General features: G+C 46.4%; 1 protein-coding gene across 3 annotated transcripts in view; it reads right to left on the reverse strand.

The window, feature by feature from the left end:
- USP37 (ubiquitin specific peptidase 37) overlaps positions 1-17543 on the reverse strand; it is a 724569-nt gene that overhangs the window by 342029 nt on the left and 364997 nt on the right. For all 3 annotated transcript variants that reach the window (XM_069616844.1, XM_069616843.1, XM_069616845.1), the window contains one exon: positions 15706-15785. In XM_069616844.1, coding sequence (XP_069472945.1) covers positions 15706-15785 — 80 coding nt within the window. The remainder of the gene's footprint in view (positions 1-15705; positions 15786-17543) is intronic.

Consider the following 17543-nt stretch of genomic DNA (forward strand, 5'->3'; position numbering starts at 1 on the left):
TTAACAGCTCTTGGTTTATTCTTAGCTGGTTGATCAGCATTTGTTCCATCGAGCTTTGATTTGATAAAGATTGTAATGGTTCCAGCCTTGAGCTTATTTGAGTGATCATTTGCTGCTCATTCATTTTCTTATCCAGGTTCTCGAATAGTTTTGTTAGACTAAACAATACCGTATTCATGGTCGTTAGGGTCATCTCATAGGAAGGATTCAAGGAGAGTCGCAAACCAACTGGTCGAGCCATAGGTTTCGCGAATGCGGTTTCAGAATGCCTTGGGCTACTGATGAAGGATATGACAATGCATTACTTACCGTAAAAGCATTTCTGATGGTTGTATCTGCTTAGATTCACATGCTGTGCATAGGTCCGACATCCAGTGGTCACTGCGGAGTATTGCATTTTGTTTTTCGTAGTCGAAAAGGGGACGTCGACAAGGCGTGTCTGTAACACTATCCCTATAGTGACGTGCATTGTACCCATAATCCCTCACGCGTCGAGGTCCCTCTATTTTTCTGCCCTGAGGGAGCCTTCTAGACGTGAGTGAGTACAGAAAAGAGAGATATAGAAGAAAGTCTATGTTCCTTCCATCCGAGTGGGGAGGAAGGGTGGGCGCATGTGAATCTAAGCAGATACAACCATCAGAAATGCTTTTACGGTAAGTAATGCATTGTCTTCTGATGTTTGTTAATCTGCTTAGAATCACATGCTGTGCATAGACTAGCGAGCAGTACCTGGAGTTGGAGGTGGGTTGTGAGAAGGAACAGTAGAGAAAAGATGTTTTAATACTGCTTGTCCCACCTGGGAATCAGATCTAGAGTGGGCATCTAGACAGTAGTGTTTTGTAAAGGTGTGTACAGAACTCCAGGTTGCCGCTTTGCAGATGGACTCAAGGGGAACATTTGCAATCAATGCTATGGATGCCCCAGTGCCTCGAGTAGTGTGTGCTCTTGGCTTGAAGGGTAGTTCTCTCTTAGCAAGAGTGTAACAGAGTGATGCATTGTACAATCCATCTAGATATAGTGGATTTTGAAACTGCATCTCCTTCTCTTCCTGCTGCCACCGAGACAAAGAACTGTTTAGTCTTTCTCAGTGGCCTGGTTCTTTCCATGTAGAACATGACAGCTCTGCGTACATCTAGTGTATGCAGACTTTTTTCTCCCAAGCTGGAAGGGTTTTGAAAGAACGTTGGTAGTTCAATTGACTGGTTTACATGGAATTTCGAGATGAATTTTGGTGCAAACCTTGGGTGTGTGCGTAGAACCACCTTATCCTTGTGAACTGTTACGAAGGGGTCTAGAACAGAAAGAGGCTGTAGTTCACTTACTCTCATAATGGAGGTAATAGCGATTAGGAAAGCAGTCTTAAGAGTGAGATCTTTAAGAGTTGCCTTGTGCATGGGTTCAAAGGGTGACCCCATGAGCCTGGCGAGTACCACATTTAGATCCCAGCCAGGAGCTGGGTTTGCTATTGGCGGGTGTATTCTCTTTACCCCTTCCATGAAGGCTTTGATTACTGGGATCTTCCACCACAATACTTTGAGTTGTGAAGTGGTGTAAGCCGAAAGCGCTGCCAGGTGTACTTTAATAGAATTGAATACTAGACCCGAGTCCAGTAAATGGGTCAGGTACAGAATACTTTGTGTGGGAGAGCAGTCAACAGGGTTGATAATCTTCCCTCTACACCAGATGACAAATCTTTTCCATTTGCTAGAATAGCAGTGACGAGTGTTAGGCTTTCTGGCCTCTCTGAGGATGTCCATGCACCTCTGTGGAAGTTGTAAATGTCCAAATTCTATGACCTCAGGAGCCAGGCTGCTAAGTTCATGGTCTGAGGGCATGGGTGCAGTGTCCTGCCCCCGTCTAGTGACAGCATGTTGTACGGGCAGGGCAGTCTCACTGGAGGAGATAGAGACATCTTCAACAAGTGAGCGAACCATGGCTGTCGGGCCCACATAGGGGCCACCAGTATCATGGTAACTTGTTCCTGGTGCATCTTGTGCACTATCTTGTTGAGAAGGGGAGTCGGGGGGAAAAGCATAAACAAATTTCCCTGACCATGGAATCGATAGACCGTTCCCCTTGGACTGGTTCTGGGGGTACCTGGAGGCTTAATCTTGGCATTGGGAGTTTTCCAGAGTTGCGAACAGGTCCATTTCTGGGAAACCCCACTGTGTGAAGACGTCGAAGACAATGTCTTCTTGTAACCGCCATTCGTACTCTACGGGTAGGGGGAAGTCTCTGCTGAGTTTGTCTGCTAGCAGATTGAGTTCCCCTGGTACATGTTGTGATAGTAGGAACATGTGTTTGAGAGCCCACTTCCAGATGTTCTGGGACAGTTTGGACAGTCCTGGAGAGTGAGTGCCCCCTTGCTTGTTGAGGTAGTACATTGCTGTGGTGCTGTCTGTGAGGACCATCACTGTCTTTCCTTGTAGGTGTTCCTGAAAGGCTTTCAGTGCTTTGAACACCGCTAGTAGTTCCAGCAGGTTTATATGCTTGGATGCTAAGCTCGGAGTCCACGCTCCGTGAGCAGTCTGATGGGATAGGTGAGCCCCCCATCCTGTAAGGGATGTGTCTGTGGTTAGAGTGGCTTCCACTGCGGGTGTGGCAAACGTTTTCCCTAATAACAGATTTTCTTTTGTCCACCACCGTAGCGAGAGAACCAAGGCCTGCGAGACCACCACTAGATCGTCCCATTGTCCGCTGGCCTGACACCACTGGCTGTTGAGCCACTCTTGCATTGGGCGCAGGCGCGCGTGAGGTACCAAATAAATACATGACGCCATCATCCCTAGCAAGCGCATTGCTTTGCGTACCGTCACCTCTCGACCTGCCACATAATGGGGGATCTGAAACAGCATGTTTTGGACCCTCTCGGAGGGGAAGACTAGGCCGTCCTTTGTTCGAATTAGAGCCCCTAGGAATTGTTTGATTTGGCTGGGGTCTAAGCTGGACTTCTTTTCGTTGATGGAGAAGCCCAGTTGGAACAAAAGGTCTACGGTCTTTTGGGTATTGGAGAAGCATGTTTCGTAAGAATCCCCTGTTATGAGCCAGTCGTCGAGGTAAGGGTATACCGGGATGGATAACCTGCGTAGGTGGGCCGCTGCCACTGCCAGTACTTTCGTGAATACCCTTGGTGCAGATGCTATCCCGAAGGGTAGTACTCTGAACTGGTAGTGTTTGTTCTCTATCTTGAACCTGAGGTATTTTCTGTGCGCTGGCAACATTAAAATATGAAAGTATGAATCTTTCATGTCCAGTGTTGTCATGTAATCCCCTTGTGATAACAGTGGGATTACTTCCTGCAAGGTCACCAATACGAAACTTTTGGGGTTTGACAAACTTGTTCGCTGGGCGCAGATCTAATACAGGGCGCATGGTTAAGTCCTTTTTGGGTACAAGGAAGTACACTGAATAAATACCTTCTGTTACCTGAGATAGGGGGACAGCCTCTATAGCTTCTTTTTTCAGTAGCTCTTCTACTTCTTGAAGAAGAATGGTGAGGTGTTCCGGTGTCATGCGTCGGTTCCGTGGGGGTCTGTACTTCGGGGAACCGTTGAATTCGATGCAGTATCCGTGGGCTATGGTGGATAATACCCAGCGGTCTGACGATATTCCCTCCCATGCTGAAAGGAACGATGTTAGCCGGCCCCCGACCAGTGATGCATGGGAGGGGACCCGAATCTTCGGGTCATTTGTTGGTATTGGGCGTGGAACCTTTGGGGCTGGAGCCGCGACCTCTTCCTCTGCCACGGCGTTGGCCTCTTTGACTGAACTGGGTGTTGTTACCCTGGTTAGAGGGCCAGTTGGTAGCAGAGTAAAATTGCTGTTGGTTTTGCTGCTGGCGTTGGCCACGAAAGGAGCGTCTATTGCCATAGCCGCGTCTGTTAGGGGGCCTAGAAATTTGGTCAAGAGTTTTGATGGTATCAAACTCTTTCTTCGCATGTTCTAGGGCCTCATCAACTGCTTTCCCAAACAGATGTGTTTGTTCTATGGGCTTATTTATCAGAGAAGCCTGGGTTTCTGGCTTAAATCCCGAGTTGCGCAGCCAGACATGGCGTTTGAGAAGTATTCCCTGAACCAAGGAACGGCCAGCCGTCTCTGCGGCATCTAAGGAGTTCTTTACGATGCCCTGGTTTACAAGAGTTCCCTCTGAGATTGTAGCTAACAGGCGTGAACGCAGGGGTTCTGGTGCGTCCTCTGCTTCGCTGCGCAGCTTGTTCCACTGTGCATCTGCATAGCTAGCTAGTAGGGAATTGTTATTTGCAATCCTAGTTGAAAAGGCGGCGGACGTTGTGATTCTCTTCCCAAGTGCATAGAGCTTTTTGCCCTCTTTGTCAGGTGGTGCCTCACTAGTAGATAGTGGTACCCCTGCTCTTTTCCTTTTATTAGTAACTACGAGGGAGTCCGGAATAGAATGGCCTCTGATGTACAAAGGGTCAGAGGACGAAGGGCTGAAGAGCTTTTCTATCCGAGGGTTGACCCCTCGGACTGAGGCAGGATTGGAAAGGGAAGGAGTTATTCTTCTCTTTATAGAAGTCAGGAGCGGAATAGACTGACTAACAGGGGCTTTTTCTTTAATAACTTTCTCTACAAAGTCTATGTCAGGAAGAGTCTCCCCTGTGTCTATTTCAAAATGCGCTGCTGCCTTGCGCAATAGTGCATTAAGTGAAGGTTGGTCATCTATGGGAGAGGCGTTTCCAATAGGTGAATCCTTGGGAGGAGAAGGGAGAAAGACATCAGGGTCTGAGTGCACTGATGGGGATTGCCAAGGCTGCACTGATGGGGATTGCCAGGGCTGCGAGGTAGCTGTATCTTCTTCGAAAGCTCCTGCACTAGTGTCAGGATCTTCTTCAAACCCCTCTTCCTCATGTTCTTCCTCTCCACCCAAACACTCATCTTCTTGGAGGTATTGCTCCTCTTCAGTGAGGTCATATGTCTGTAGAAGGGGTAAGAGCCTAGGAATCTTGACCCTAGGGTCATCCTGGGGCCATTCTCGGTCTTTTGGGTGTGGGTGGGTTTTGGTTTCCCAAAAACCTTTCCATCTTCTCCATACAAGAATGGAGTCTTTCAAGGGTCTCATGGGAGACCCCTAAATAGTCTAGAGGGGGGAAATCAGTGTTTTCACCTTAAAAACGCTTAGAACGCTCCCACAACGTCGAAGAAAGGTTTGTCGCCCTCTGAAAAGCCCTCCGGTAGTTCAGAAGTGCCCTTAGATGAAGGGGGCAGTTCCTGGCTACTTGTGCTTTTTCGGCGTTTCTATAGCTTTTTGTGCGGTATTCGACGTTTGTTTCGTCGTCCGCTTACGTTTGTCTTCGGAAACAATTCTTGCCAGGCTCTCGACAACGAGGTTGTCAGTAGGACTCTGGTGTCGACGTTGCCTGCGTTACGCGTTGTTCTTCGACGGCCGCTCTATGGAGCGTTACGTCGGATGATTTTGGGGTAGCGCCCGTGTTTGATGAAAGCCCAATCGCTAGTCGCGACTGCGTTTGCGGGTGGGGCTTGAGACCCTTACGGTCTGAGGTAGACACCGGAGTGCCCTGCGTCCCCTTCGGCGCTGATGGATCCTTCGTCTTCGACGAAGAAGAGCCGTGGGTTGTGTGCTTAGGCCTATGGGGTCTGTGTGCGTCCTTGTCACCGAGGTGTTCATCCCCATGAGCAGGGCGTGAGCCGAGCCCGTCGGGGCCGGGGATGGATGTCGAGGAGTGCGAGCGCTCCTTCTGGGGGTTAATGACTTCCGTAACGGACGTCGAGTTATCACCCTCCTCGTCACTTTCTGTAACAGCGGCGGCGGCGGGTGATGAAACTGACTTCGACATAGCGTAGTCCGGCCACCTCTTAACTTTTCGTTCTTTAAGAGTTCTTGGTTTCAAGAGCTTACAGGCCGCGCAGCTGTCTGTATGAACGATTACAGAGCTTGTGTTTGTCCTTCCAAGTGTATTTGCCCCTACAGCGTGGGCAAAACTTAAAAGGTGTCCTCTCCATAGCTCAGGCAATAATAACTGGTGATAACAACCCCAAGGGAAAGATAGGGGAGAAAAAGACATTCTCAAAGAAGATAAAAGTTCGAACCCCCACTCTCCCTACTGTATGTTGGCCGGCGAGGCCAGGCCACATGTTCGGCAGCGCCGAAGGATCTCCTCCGTCTCTTCCCCTCTGTCGAAAACTTGCTCAGCGGAGGAACAGCTTCACAGCCAACGTCGAGGGGAGGGATCTTTAACAATATAATAAGTAAAATTAAGGACTGCGGTCCGTAGTAAGTATTTGCAATGTCTCTCTAGGAGCTCCGCGTAAGGCGACCAGAAGCTGGGCGGAAAAAAACAATCTGAGGGACCTCGACGCGTGAGGGATTATGGGTACAACGCACGTCACTATAGGGATAATGTTACAGACACGCCTTGTCGCCGTCCCCTTTTCGACTACGAAAAACAAAATGCAATACTCTGCAGTGACCACTGGATGTCGGACCTATGCACAGCATGTGATTCTAAGCAGATTAACAAACATCAGAAATTTGTTTTCCAATAGCACTGGTGATTGAGATAGGTTCGAGAGCTCATTGGGTCTTTTTGCATGTCATTTGTAGTTTGTTCCAAATGTGTCACCAGTTTTAATGTATTACAGTGTATTGGAGATATTGTGGAATTCGCTATATTTCAATCCATTTCCAGGTTCATTAATTTTGAAATATTACACCTTGGTTTAGACTTTGACCGATGATTCAGCAGCGGTGTGGTTTAGTGGGGTCTCCACTTCCTTTGATTCCATGAGGCTGCTTATTATATCTGACTGTAAGGGAATGGGTTTGATATATTATGTTTATGCAGTGGCATGGCGTTTTGTCAATGTGAGGTATTGGTTTTATAACTGGGTGTTTAGTATTTGTTGCCTCCATTGATTGTTCCGTTTCTGGCTGCATCTTAAAATGCAATATTTCCTTGTCAGTGATGGTGCATTCTGGGTTACATGGCAAAGATTTGGGTTTCTGCCAATCTTCCATTGGTTAGCGATGACTGGTAGTTTCATTCGGAAACCTTTTGGATATGAGCGCATCAACATTGTGAGCGTGATTATTTGGAAATTAGAGCTGTCTGATGTCAGAGACATTGATTGATTTGTTTTGCAGTCATTTTTAACTTTGTTTTTTCCGCAAGGTGGACGCAGGGGGCATCAGATATTTTTCCTGTTTCAGCCCTTCCTTCCAGTGTTTGTAGTGGCATGCTTGTGTTAAGTTTATAAACACTCATTAGGAGTTTGTACTATTGTGCTAGCTTGGCCCGTAGTAAAAATACACTGCAAGAGTGTTACTGCGGAGGGTCGTAGGCTGTCAGCTGGCCAGCTGAACAGCCAAACAGCACTCGGCAGTCTCTCTTGCAGGAGCGCGTGCACCCGTGTATTAGTAGATGGGAGCAAATGGGAGGAGCCACATTCTAAAAATGAAAATATATAGTTAATTGGTCTTCACAGGGTAAAATTAGCATCTGTAGAGTAGTAAGTCAGTCTATGAATGAACGTACCAGTGCACAGTAGATTAGAAGTCTCAGTAGATGAAGTCCTCAACGATATCAATGACATGCCAGAGGTGTAAAGCAGTGTTGATCAGCCAAACAGCACTCGGAAGGCACTCTTGCAGAAGTGCACTGTTGCAATTTGCCCTTGGGGCTCCCCTTTTAACTTTCTTTGGCTAACCTTGCGAGAACTACAGTTCCAGGAAGGGTAGAAAGGATCTTTGCGTCCCTTTTACATTGTATTAGGTGAGATCAGCACCCCCCACCTTATGTGGAGTGCTGTGGAGATACTGGGTATCCCCTTCCTGATTCTAAATGAGACATTCTAAAAAGGACAAACTTACCTTTGATGGTTGGTGGCAGTGAACCTTTTTATTAATTTGTTGCACCTTTACTGTGGGTTGTTTCCACAGCCCCCAGTAAATGCACCTATGGTGCTCATTTTACCAAAATAGTCCAGTTCTTTTTTCGACATTTGTGTTCCTTGTCCTTTCTTGTTCCTTCCCCCGACATCCAGGGCAGGAAATTCCTTTGTGTGAACTCACTTAAACTGCAATCATGTGGATTCCCAGGCTCCTGAGTGTCTGAAGGCAGGAAGCGAGGGAGGAGTCCCAAACTCTACAGCAGTTTGTCTTCCTGCCCGACTGCGAGCATCCAGTTCAAACTGGGTGGCTGGCTGCCCCCACACGTTTGAATGTTGCCCCCACAAGTTTGAATGTTGCATGGCTGTTTAATTGGCTGGGCCCCTGCATAAAAGTCTGATCCTGGAAGCTGAAGAGGTAGTCAACCACTGGAACCTAAGAGGATGAAAAAAAACACAGCTCAGTCCATTTCCAGTGATCAGAGAGCCTGCTCTGTAACCAGAACCTGCTTTTCCACCCAATCAACATGGGGATCCAGGAAACGGGCGACCCCGGCCCAGAGCCCATGAGATCCACTAGACTCAAGACATGCATTTTTGAGCCATACCACGTCATGCTGCGACGTTACAGGGCTGCAATACCCCAATACCAAGCCATTGTGTGGTGGACGGTCTTCGGAATTCCGAAGCTTCCTCAAACTTTGGTGAGAGGACATTTCGGATTTTTCTTAGGTCTAGCAGAATGCTCACTGAGTGCTGGACCTTGCAAATGACGAGAATCCCGACCAGCGATAGTCTGTTTCCTTCTGTGCTCCTGAAAAGGCACCAAATCCACAGAGCCGCATCCAGCTGCAAAATAAATCCTTGCCTGAAGCCTGTGTTGATCCTTGCTGCAATAGCCCATCCAGGGTGCAGTCTTTGTCTTCATAAGGAAGACTCTGCCTCTGTTTTTGGCTACACATCCTGAAGTCCTCCTGCTGCAAACTCTTCTGTGCTGAGGTACTGTGCTGGCTTGGGTATTTACTTACCCCAAGTCCCTTGCGGTTCTCCTGTGTAGTTTTGGTGCGTTTTCTGTGATTGGGAGACCTCTTGTGCAGTTCACCCAGGCCCACTACTGGAATCCTCCAAGGGTTTCTTCTCTTAAGTCCCTGGACCCTCAACTAACTCTCGTAGAATACTGACTTGAACAGTCTTCCTCTGGAACGCTGAACTTTGCATGCAACAGAGCCCTATCTCACCCTGCCTATAGCTGGCTCCTAGACAACTAGGGTCCCTTTTCTGCCTCAGAACACTAGAATTGGGAAGGACTGGATACTTTAACCGTTAACTGCTGAGGGTTTCCCCTCCCAGTGCTGAGCCCGTTTTTGTAGATTTTAATTTTGTTAGAGATATCGGCCAAATTTTGCACCTTTTCTTCCCACATGTAGGTGGTCATAACGCCACCACGAAATCCTAGTTTGCTGTAGGAAGGTGAGAAAATTTGAGTTTTTTCCAAAAATGCCAATAAAATGATGTACAAGGAAGCCTGTGGTTTAAGAGCTAGGAACACATTTTTTGCTGTTCTGAATTCGCCATTTTCCAGGCTTTCAAGAATGGGTTGAGTAAAAAAATTAAAAATGTGTAAGTTTACCATTAGTTTTGGGAGAGTTAGGCGATCTTTTTTTAATAGGACAAACGTGGACGGAATGGAAGAGGAGGGTAGGAAAGCTGAATTGGAAGACAGAAAACCATACTTTTCTGAAAAGTAGACAATATTCCAAGTTAAGGAAGGGGTCATTTGCACAGGTCAGGCAACAACTATGCAGGTCAAACTCCCGTAGTTTGGGAACAAATTGGAAAAATGACCCAAAGAAAATGGTATGTGCTGGACATGTTTGACCTCTAAGGTAATGGCTTCTGTGAATATTGAGAAAAGCAATGCACCGCTACATTTCCACGACCCGTCTGATTAGGAAACCAGCTTTTTCGCAATGTTTCACTAAACAAGCAATACCACAAGCCAACAACTGAGCCATGGTACACCGGATTTATATGCAGACAGCCTAAAACAGACATACTTTGCATTTAAAATTAAGGAAACATTTCCAAGATGGCCACCAAGTCCGTTGCAACATGGAGCGCGCTTCTCCCCGGCGGCCCCAATAAGGGCGGCTGATTGAGAGCGGGAGAAGTGGAGGTAGCCTGAGCCCCTGCCCGGCCCGAAACACCCAAGGCTGGGGTCGACAAAATCTCCCCTGGGTTGGAGAAAGGAGCATCTGCTAGGTGGGAAGAAGCGGGATGCACCCCCGCAAGGGACATGGAGGGGCAAGAGGTTAAACCATTTCAACTGTGCAAGCAAACCATAGGGCTGAGGGAAGAAGATGGGTACCATTAAACCCAGCTGAGGCATTGGCTCTCCTCAACACATGAAGAAATCCACTACCAGACCCCACTAGAAAAGTACTAACACCGGAGACAGGCAAGTAATTAGCAAACGCTACAGGTTATTCACCACACCAACGACTCAGCCTCAATGGCCCTATATGAGGAAATGGGCAGACTCACTATCGCCCCCGATAAACTAAGAACAATGATGGGAAGTGTGGCAGCAAATCCCTAAACTAATGAGGTATGCAGATCAGGAAAATGTGGATCAGGATCCTGGTACAGTGGGTTGTCGGACAAATAAGCTACTAACCGCTATACCCAGAATTCTACCCTCAGAAGTTATTCTACACAGCGATCCAGGGTTGGAAGGGGGATACCCAGGAGTGGAAGGGGGTGAGCAGGAGGGGGTCGGCAATGAAGGTTGTTTAAAATTCGAAATGCCAAAAAATAAAATAAGGAAAACAATGTGGTGAGGAATAGCAAGCATAAATATTTTGAAAGGGCACATGCAGACCTTTGAAGGGTAAATGACTTGTGCAGGTTACAAAAGCATACAGTGCCTAAAGCAGCGACTAAATGTAGGTTACATTTGGGAAATGAAAGGGTTGTGTAAAGGTGCAGTAGCAAATGTATGAAAACGTTATCAAAACCAAGAGAAAACAAATGTCCTATCTTCCCACAGGTGTCCCAACGAAACGTGTACCTCACATGTGTGGGTGCACCTACCAAGGACATTGGAGAAACCTATGCATTTCTGAAAAGACGACAACTGAGAATCCACAGAGGACTGACTTGTGCAACCCAACCTACTATTTATTACCCACAAGGCCCGGCAAAGACCAGAATTTAAGAGGGGGGGGGGCTCAATTTTCAGACACCAGGAAATGACTGAACCACGCCGCCAACAAATGTCCTAACTTTCCACATTCGCACAGGTGTCCAGACGAAAAGAAAACAGTAAGTCATGTGTGGGTGCACCTACCCAAGCAGAAACGAAAAAAAATAGACCATCCATGGGACCAGCGCTGGACTTTGGGACGATCAATCCACATGGGAGACAGTTGCCCTTGGCCATGACATCACCCCCTGTGTCATGGAGCTCCAGCTGCGCTGGCGCTTTTCCCTCCGCGTAGGGATGGGGAGCCTGCCGGGGCTCCTTGGATCTGCAGCTGGACTTGGGGACAGTCAACCCACATGGCCCGTGTTACAGCTTTTCCTCTCAAGGGAGCCCGGCAGGGTCCCAATACTTCCCCAAAGGGAAAAGCTGTAACACAGCCCATCCAGACCTTCAGGAAGTTTGGAGGTGAACCGGGATTGCCGACCCAGCCCTTTAAGACGAGGAAACAATACTTTGAGTATCTTCTGCATCCCCATTTATCTCAAACATCAATAATCAATACTACTCAGGAAGTTGGCAAATTTAACTGTTTTAATGTCAATTCTCTAAAACCGGGATCTCAAAGCAGTTTATAAAAAAATCTTATAGCTAAAACTTTGTTGCTGACGTTAACCTACGTATAACTAATGTCATGCTACATGGCAAACTACAAAAACCTAGTGGCTAATGTGATGGGCTTCGAGGTAACATCTAGGTATATGTTTCATACTAGTCTAAGAACGTGATAAGTTGTTCAGCGTCAGGTGGGACTGCCAAGACCTCCCTTCAAACAGGTCACTAAATACACAACGTACCATTGGTTACACAAACTATAGGGCCCTTAATTACGCAGACTCCTCCAAATGGTTGGCACTCATACATCCGTCGGTACTTTTCCACCTACGTTATAAGCACGCAGGCTGGGCTTCCAGGTGCTGGTGAGTTGGTCATAACCATAGGTTCACCAATTAGCATATCACCACCTCAATGGTCTGCACGTCAATTAAGGCTTCGAACTTAGTCTTGGATATGTTCTTAGCTCTGGGGAATATGAGGGCGTGGAGGCACGCTTCGTCTACCTGCGTGGGTGCAGTTCTCATGTTTGTCTAGTTTCATCCCTCCAGGTGACTGGTGTATTTAAAATACTAATAGACCTCTGACATCTTACTTGTTTTCGTCCATGTCTTCTGAAGAGGAGTTTCATTCTTTCACACGATTGGAACTACTTTCTGCTCATCTTATTTCGATACGACCTTTGCTTCTTGGGGTTGGCCCAACCTCACCCTTCAGAGATAATTTCTGTATTTCGATTGCTTTTCAACTGACAAAAAAGAAGGAAGGCCTTCTTTTCCTGATCCAGCTCTAGTGGAATCATCCATTCTTTTCTTGTTCCTATATATGTATACGTTGGCGCATGCCGCAAACTATTCAATACGTAGCTGGGCTCAAGAATACTTAGTCTGCTTGGTTTCTTTGCATCTGTACACATGTAAAATGACTTGCTAGCCTCACCGTTTCTTATAGCATAAGCCTCTTCATCCCGTGTGAAGTCACCAATCTGCTCCTTCATTCATTTGTCCTGTTTCTTCTGGGATGCCATCAAATGGCCATCATACTGTCTCGTATGCTGGTATTGTTTTCTCAATGGGAACCTTGCTTCCAGGATTCTCCTTGGTATTGGTATTCGTACTGGTACTGCGTGTTTCACACTCTGGTTCCCAACATATAGGCAATATGGGCGAGATGCTTTGGGGGGGGTGCAGGGGGGGTGATGGGGTACTTGGATCCTTCTCTACAGAGGTGATAAACCCACCTTGGGCATCCATCTCCCATGTGGGTGTACAGTCCCCAAGAACAGTGGCAGTCCCAGGGAGCCCTGGCAGGGTCCCCGCCCTTTACCGGAGGGAGAAGCTGTAACGCAGGTCAGCCAGAACTCCAGGATGGTGGGTGATGTGTCCAGACTTGGGCACTTGTCTCCAATGTGGGTCGAAGGCCCCCGAGTCCAGCAGCAGTTCCGGCGGAGCCCTGCAGGGTGCCCATTCTGCAGGGTCCAGTGGAGATTGCTGGTTGAGGAGCGAACGATCTTCGGCCAGTAATCTGCTTGTGTGAGGGCTCTTTTGAAAGGCGAGAGGCTCCCCTTTCCAACGAGCCCTCCCTTGCCCGAATCAGTCAAAGAATGCCCTTGCAAGGTGCAAATGCGTCCCTACGAAGTTTAAATGCTGAATCCTTTTGGCTTCAGCATACTTCCGGATGACGTTGGTGCACGTAGAGTGCCGACGTCATGGCGGCATCCCCCTCACTCCCCCCCAGGCATGGAACAGGAAGTCCTCCCATTCACTGCCTGGGGGTCGGAACGATCAATGAAGCAGCAGGGGGGCCAAAGGTAAGCAGTTGGGAGGATGAGGTATCTCGTCCCTCAGACTGGAAACTCAGTTCGGAGGACGAGATACCTTGTCCTCCACACTTGTGGTTAAGGGGTCAGCCATGAAAAGTAAAAGTGTTGAAATGTTAACTTGTAAAAGTTAGTTGGTAACTTTAAACTCAAGAGAGAATAGTAACTGAAGGTTAATTACCTTGGATATGTTCTGCCAATCTGAAAAGTATACATAGAATTTACTTACCTTGAATAAGCTGTGTGCCTTCTTAAATAAGTATTCTCAAAGTCTTACTTTCCTTAGAAACTGTCTCGACATTCTAACAGAAAGTAGATGGGTTAATTTACTCACCTGTGAATTGGGTTCCCCTCTTCCCAAAGGTAATGCTGCTGGTTTCACTTTATTATTCCTGTTAGGATAACTGTACGAGTGTCCCCAAGTGGGTATTGCTTCCCACGACTTGCTGTTAGCCTGTCCAAAATAAGTCTGCCTAGGACATTTTTACCTTTTAAGTTGCTGTTAGCTCCTTACAAAAGTATATAGAGGTTATACTTACCTAAAAATAAGTTGAGCGATTGCTTCCCTTAGTCTGAACTAAAAAGCAGCTGTAATTTAATAATACACCCGAAGGTCCAACTGTCCTAGAATAACTAATCCTGATTCAGAGTTACATGTTTAAACTGTTCCTGGAATAAGTGTTCCACTATTCAGAAAAGTATATTGTCCAGTTGATTTAAGTGATTTCTTGCAGAGCAACACAGTATAACTGACAGGGTCTACAACCTTTGTTTTACTGTAAGTAATACAAAGTAACTATTGGTTTTATCTTCCCTAGAACTACAGTTGGGTGTTCCAAATAAGGTTATATGCTTTGGTCTGTGTACCTTCATTATAATTGATTGGTACTTATTTTCCCACAAGATTTATCTGGGGCTCTTTGCATTCAAATAAACCCTTTTTACAATACATAGTGTTTCAGTGCTTCTTTGAACCATTTGTATTACAATTTCTTTTACTGATTCTACAGCCCTCTCTCCCTCCTAAGATAAGCCTGGCTGCTCTGTCTACACTATCACACACTCTGGTGTTACAGCCTTATACTAAGGGTGGAGTCTTGTACTGCATCAGTTGAATGGTTTGGGTGAAGTCAGGCAGGACTTCAGAAAAACTGTCCTAACAGCCATCTTGGGCTCAAATGACCGTGTGGACAGAACAGCCGTTTTAGGCCTGCCTCGTGGTTTCCAACAAAGGTGGCTCCTAAAACAAAAGTAGTGAGTAGGACATACAAATGTGGGGTGATATAACAACCTAGGGCACAAAGTGGGTGTTTTAAGAGGCACACCCGGCCTGAGCGTTTTATGGGCGACAGTACAATATACTCTTGAATGATGAAGGGATATAGTGGTAAGGGGACCCGAGCAGAAGTCGTGCCAAAAAACAATACAATACAAATAAAAAGTGTAGTCATTTCATTATACGAGACTGCAGAACCCACAAAAATGGAACTCTGCCTCAACACCAGGCAGCTCAAGTTAGGGGGCATGGCAGCATCCAAACGGTGGCAACACAAGAGCAATGGATGGAGACCCAGGAAGGCCCACTCTTGGGTCATAGATTTGAGGCGCTAGGTCAGGGAGGATTTCACAGAGAAACCACAAAAACACCCAAAACTGGGCCCAGCATGGACATCCACCATAGGTAACAAGGACGGAAGGAGATCAGCAAACTCCCAAGGAGAACTTCCAGCAGGTTTGAGAGGAAATCAGGGCAAAGACAAAGAACCCAGGGATCACCCAGTTTGGCTTAACTAGGTCCAAGAATCTGAGGAATAGGCTGGATCTTCCTTAAACACTGCCACTCGGGGGCTGGCAAAAGCCAGAACTCCAATCACACCAGGCAGAGCAGTTTTGGTGGCCATCCCATCAGGCTTCCCTACAAACATTTTCAATGACTACTTGTTGTCAGACGTATATATTCTATAATGAAAAGTAAACAAAATTTAAAATTTTGAAATCTGCACCATTAAACACTTTTATAAATCGAAAACCTCATTGGGACAGTTTGTTATAAATGTGGACTGCCAATAGTATTCAGAATACGGTTTAAGAGAACTATTGCTCTTAAATCCAAGTTAACTTGACTTCTTTGGATAACAACCTCAACACAAGCAGATGTTCACAATATCTGCAACTACTGTTATGTAGAAGAGAAACTGACACCTACCTGGGAAGTCGGTTAAACTTGTGCATTACAGATGCAGATTTACCATTACATTTCTCACAGGAGTACTCAATATCTTCGGTCTAGAAAATAAATACAAAAGATTATTGCAGTAAAAGGTCAAACCTAAATCAAGTTCATGTAATAAACTCAAGAGTTTTTCCTGAAGAGATATGACAGGCAAAATCAAATCAGAAGTGCATCTGTCTTGGGATAAGGGGGTGTTGGGCAGATTTGCATACAGTACCCTCTGGGACCACCATATACAATTAGGACTACAGGTGTATGCAAAACCAACCTTTGGTAATTATGTACTAGTTTTGTAGTAGCGAGCTGAGCAGCCAGGCTAATCTCAAGAGGGAATGTGAGCAGTAGATTAAGTTAGGAGGTACACTCAAGGTTTCTTGGTAAAAAACATACATTTATTACACAATCATTTAGAAAACATTCACTAAAAGGAGGCAAATTATACACAAATATAATTCAGCACAAAACCAATAATTGAGTAAATTAGGCTCCACTGAAATAAGAGCAAAAGGGCATTTCAGTCACTTTAAAGGCACAAGTTAATAGAATAGATCAAATACTTTCTTAGGCAGTGCAAATAGTTTCAGTACGCTAGAGGACTCGATTCAGTTCAATAGGCCTAGGCCAAAGGCAATGGGCTAGTGTCTTGGATAGGAAAGAGCAGTTCTTGTAGTAAACAGTAAAGTCTTTTCAAAGGTTCTCAGAAGTACTTTGACGAAAAAAAATCATGTTCGGTCACAAGCTGATTAGGCCTGCAAGTTGGGAAAGTTCCACAAACTTTCCACGCAAGGGTTAAGTTCTCTATCAGGTTGGCACAGTACCTTAATATGAATAACAAGATTAAGCTGAAGATGTTGGTTACTGCAGTTCCTGCAGATCTCACTGTTCCTGAGCTTCAGTCATGGGAACAAGAGGGAGGACGTCTGCAGACTCATGCACTGCATCGTCGGAAAACAGACAAAATGGGAGTCGCTTCAGTTCCAGTAGCTGTAATTCAAGCACACAAGCTGGTGTCCCTCTCCCTTGTTAATCCTAACCAGCTCTGAGAATAGTTTCCAGGTGGCTTACGAGTTGATTGGTCCCACCAACTCAAAGTAAGAGGTCTTCCTTTAAGGGGCTTCTCTGTCGAGATTAACTTGGCAATTCGGACCTGCAGCAGGGCTTCACGAGGCAAACCAATGGTCCAGGAGTTGCAGCAGCCGTCCTCTTCCAGCTTGTCTTTGGTTCTTTCGTTCCAGTGGTCAGCTCTGCCTTCCAAGTCCAGAGACTCTCCTTTTAAACAGTTTTCTCCCCTTCATTCCAGCCTAGCTGCCACTCACCCAGCAGGGTGGCTATGCTTTCCGGACAGTCAGCAAGTCAATCACACCAGAGTGCATTTGGGTCTCCTAGGAGACTAAGCACAGGGAGTATCGGGCACCGCCCTCACTTCCTGCCCACTCCAGACACTCAGACACCAGAGGCGGTCTTCAGTCCTGAAGCCCGCCAAAGGCATACGAACAAAAGGTACCAAACCTAGCTTGGCGCACAGGGAGAAACACTAAGACCTTTCCAAAAAGAAATGGGGAAAAAAAGAACCAGCACCTGTTTAACCAAAGGGGCTTAAGGCGCCATCTTGAAAAACATGGCTCCCGTGATTTTTTAGCTACCAGTGTTCGCGGTCGGGAAAAATCATGGTCTTTCGTTATAAAACTAACCATTTTGATAGGAAAGGGTAGCATATGACGGCTACATTCGTTTTTAGACACAGGGGATACTATGTAACCATCACAAAGAAAAAAAAAGGTCAAGGCGGCCACAGAGCACCAGCGCTAATG

The sequence above is a fragment of the Ambystoma mexicanum genome, chromosome 9, assembly GCF_040938575.1.
Source record: "Ambystoma mexicanum isolate Mex_15411 chromosome 9, UKY_AmexF1_1, whole genome shotgun sequence".
NCBI classification, from domain to species: domain Eukaryota; kingdom Metazoa; phylum Chordata; class Amphibia; order Caudata; family Ambystomatidae; genus Ambystoma; species Ambystoma mexicanum.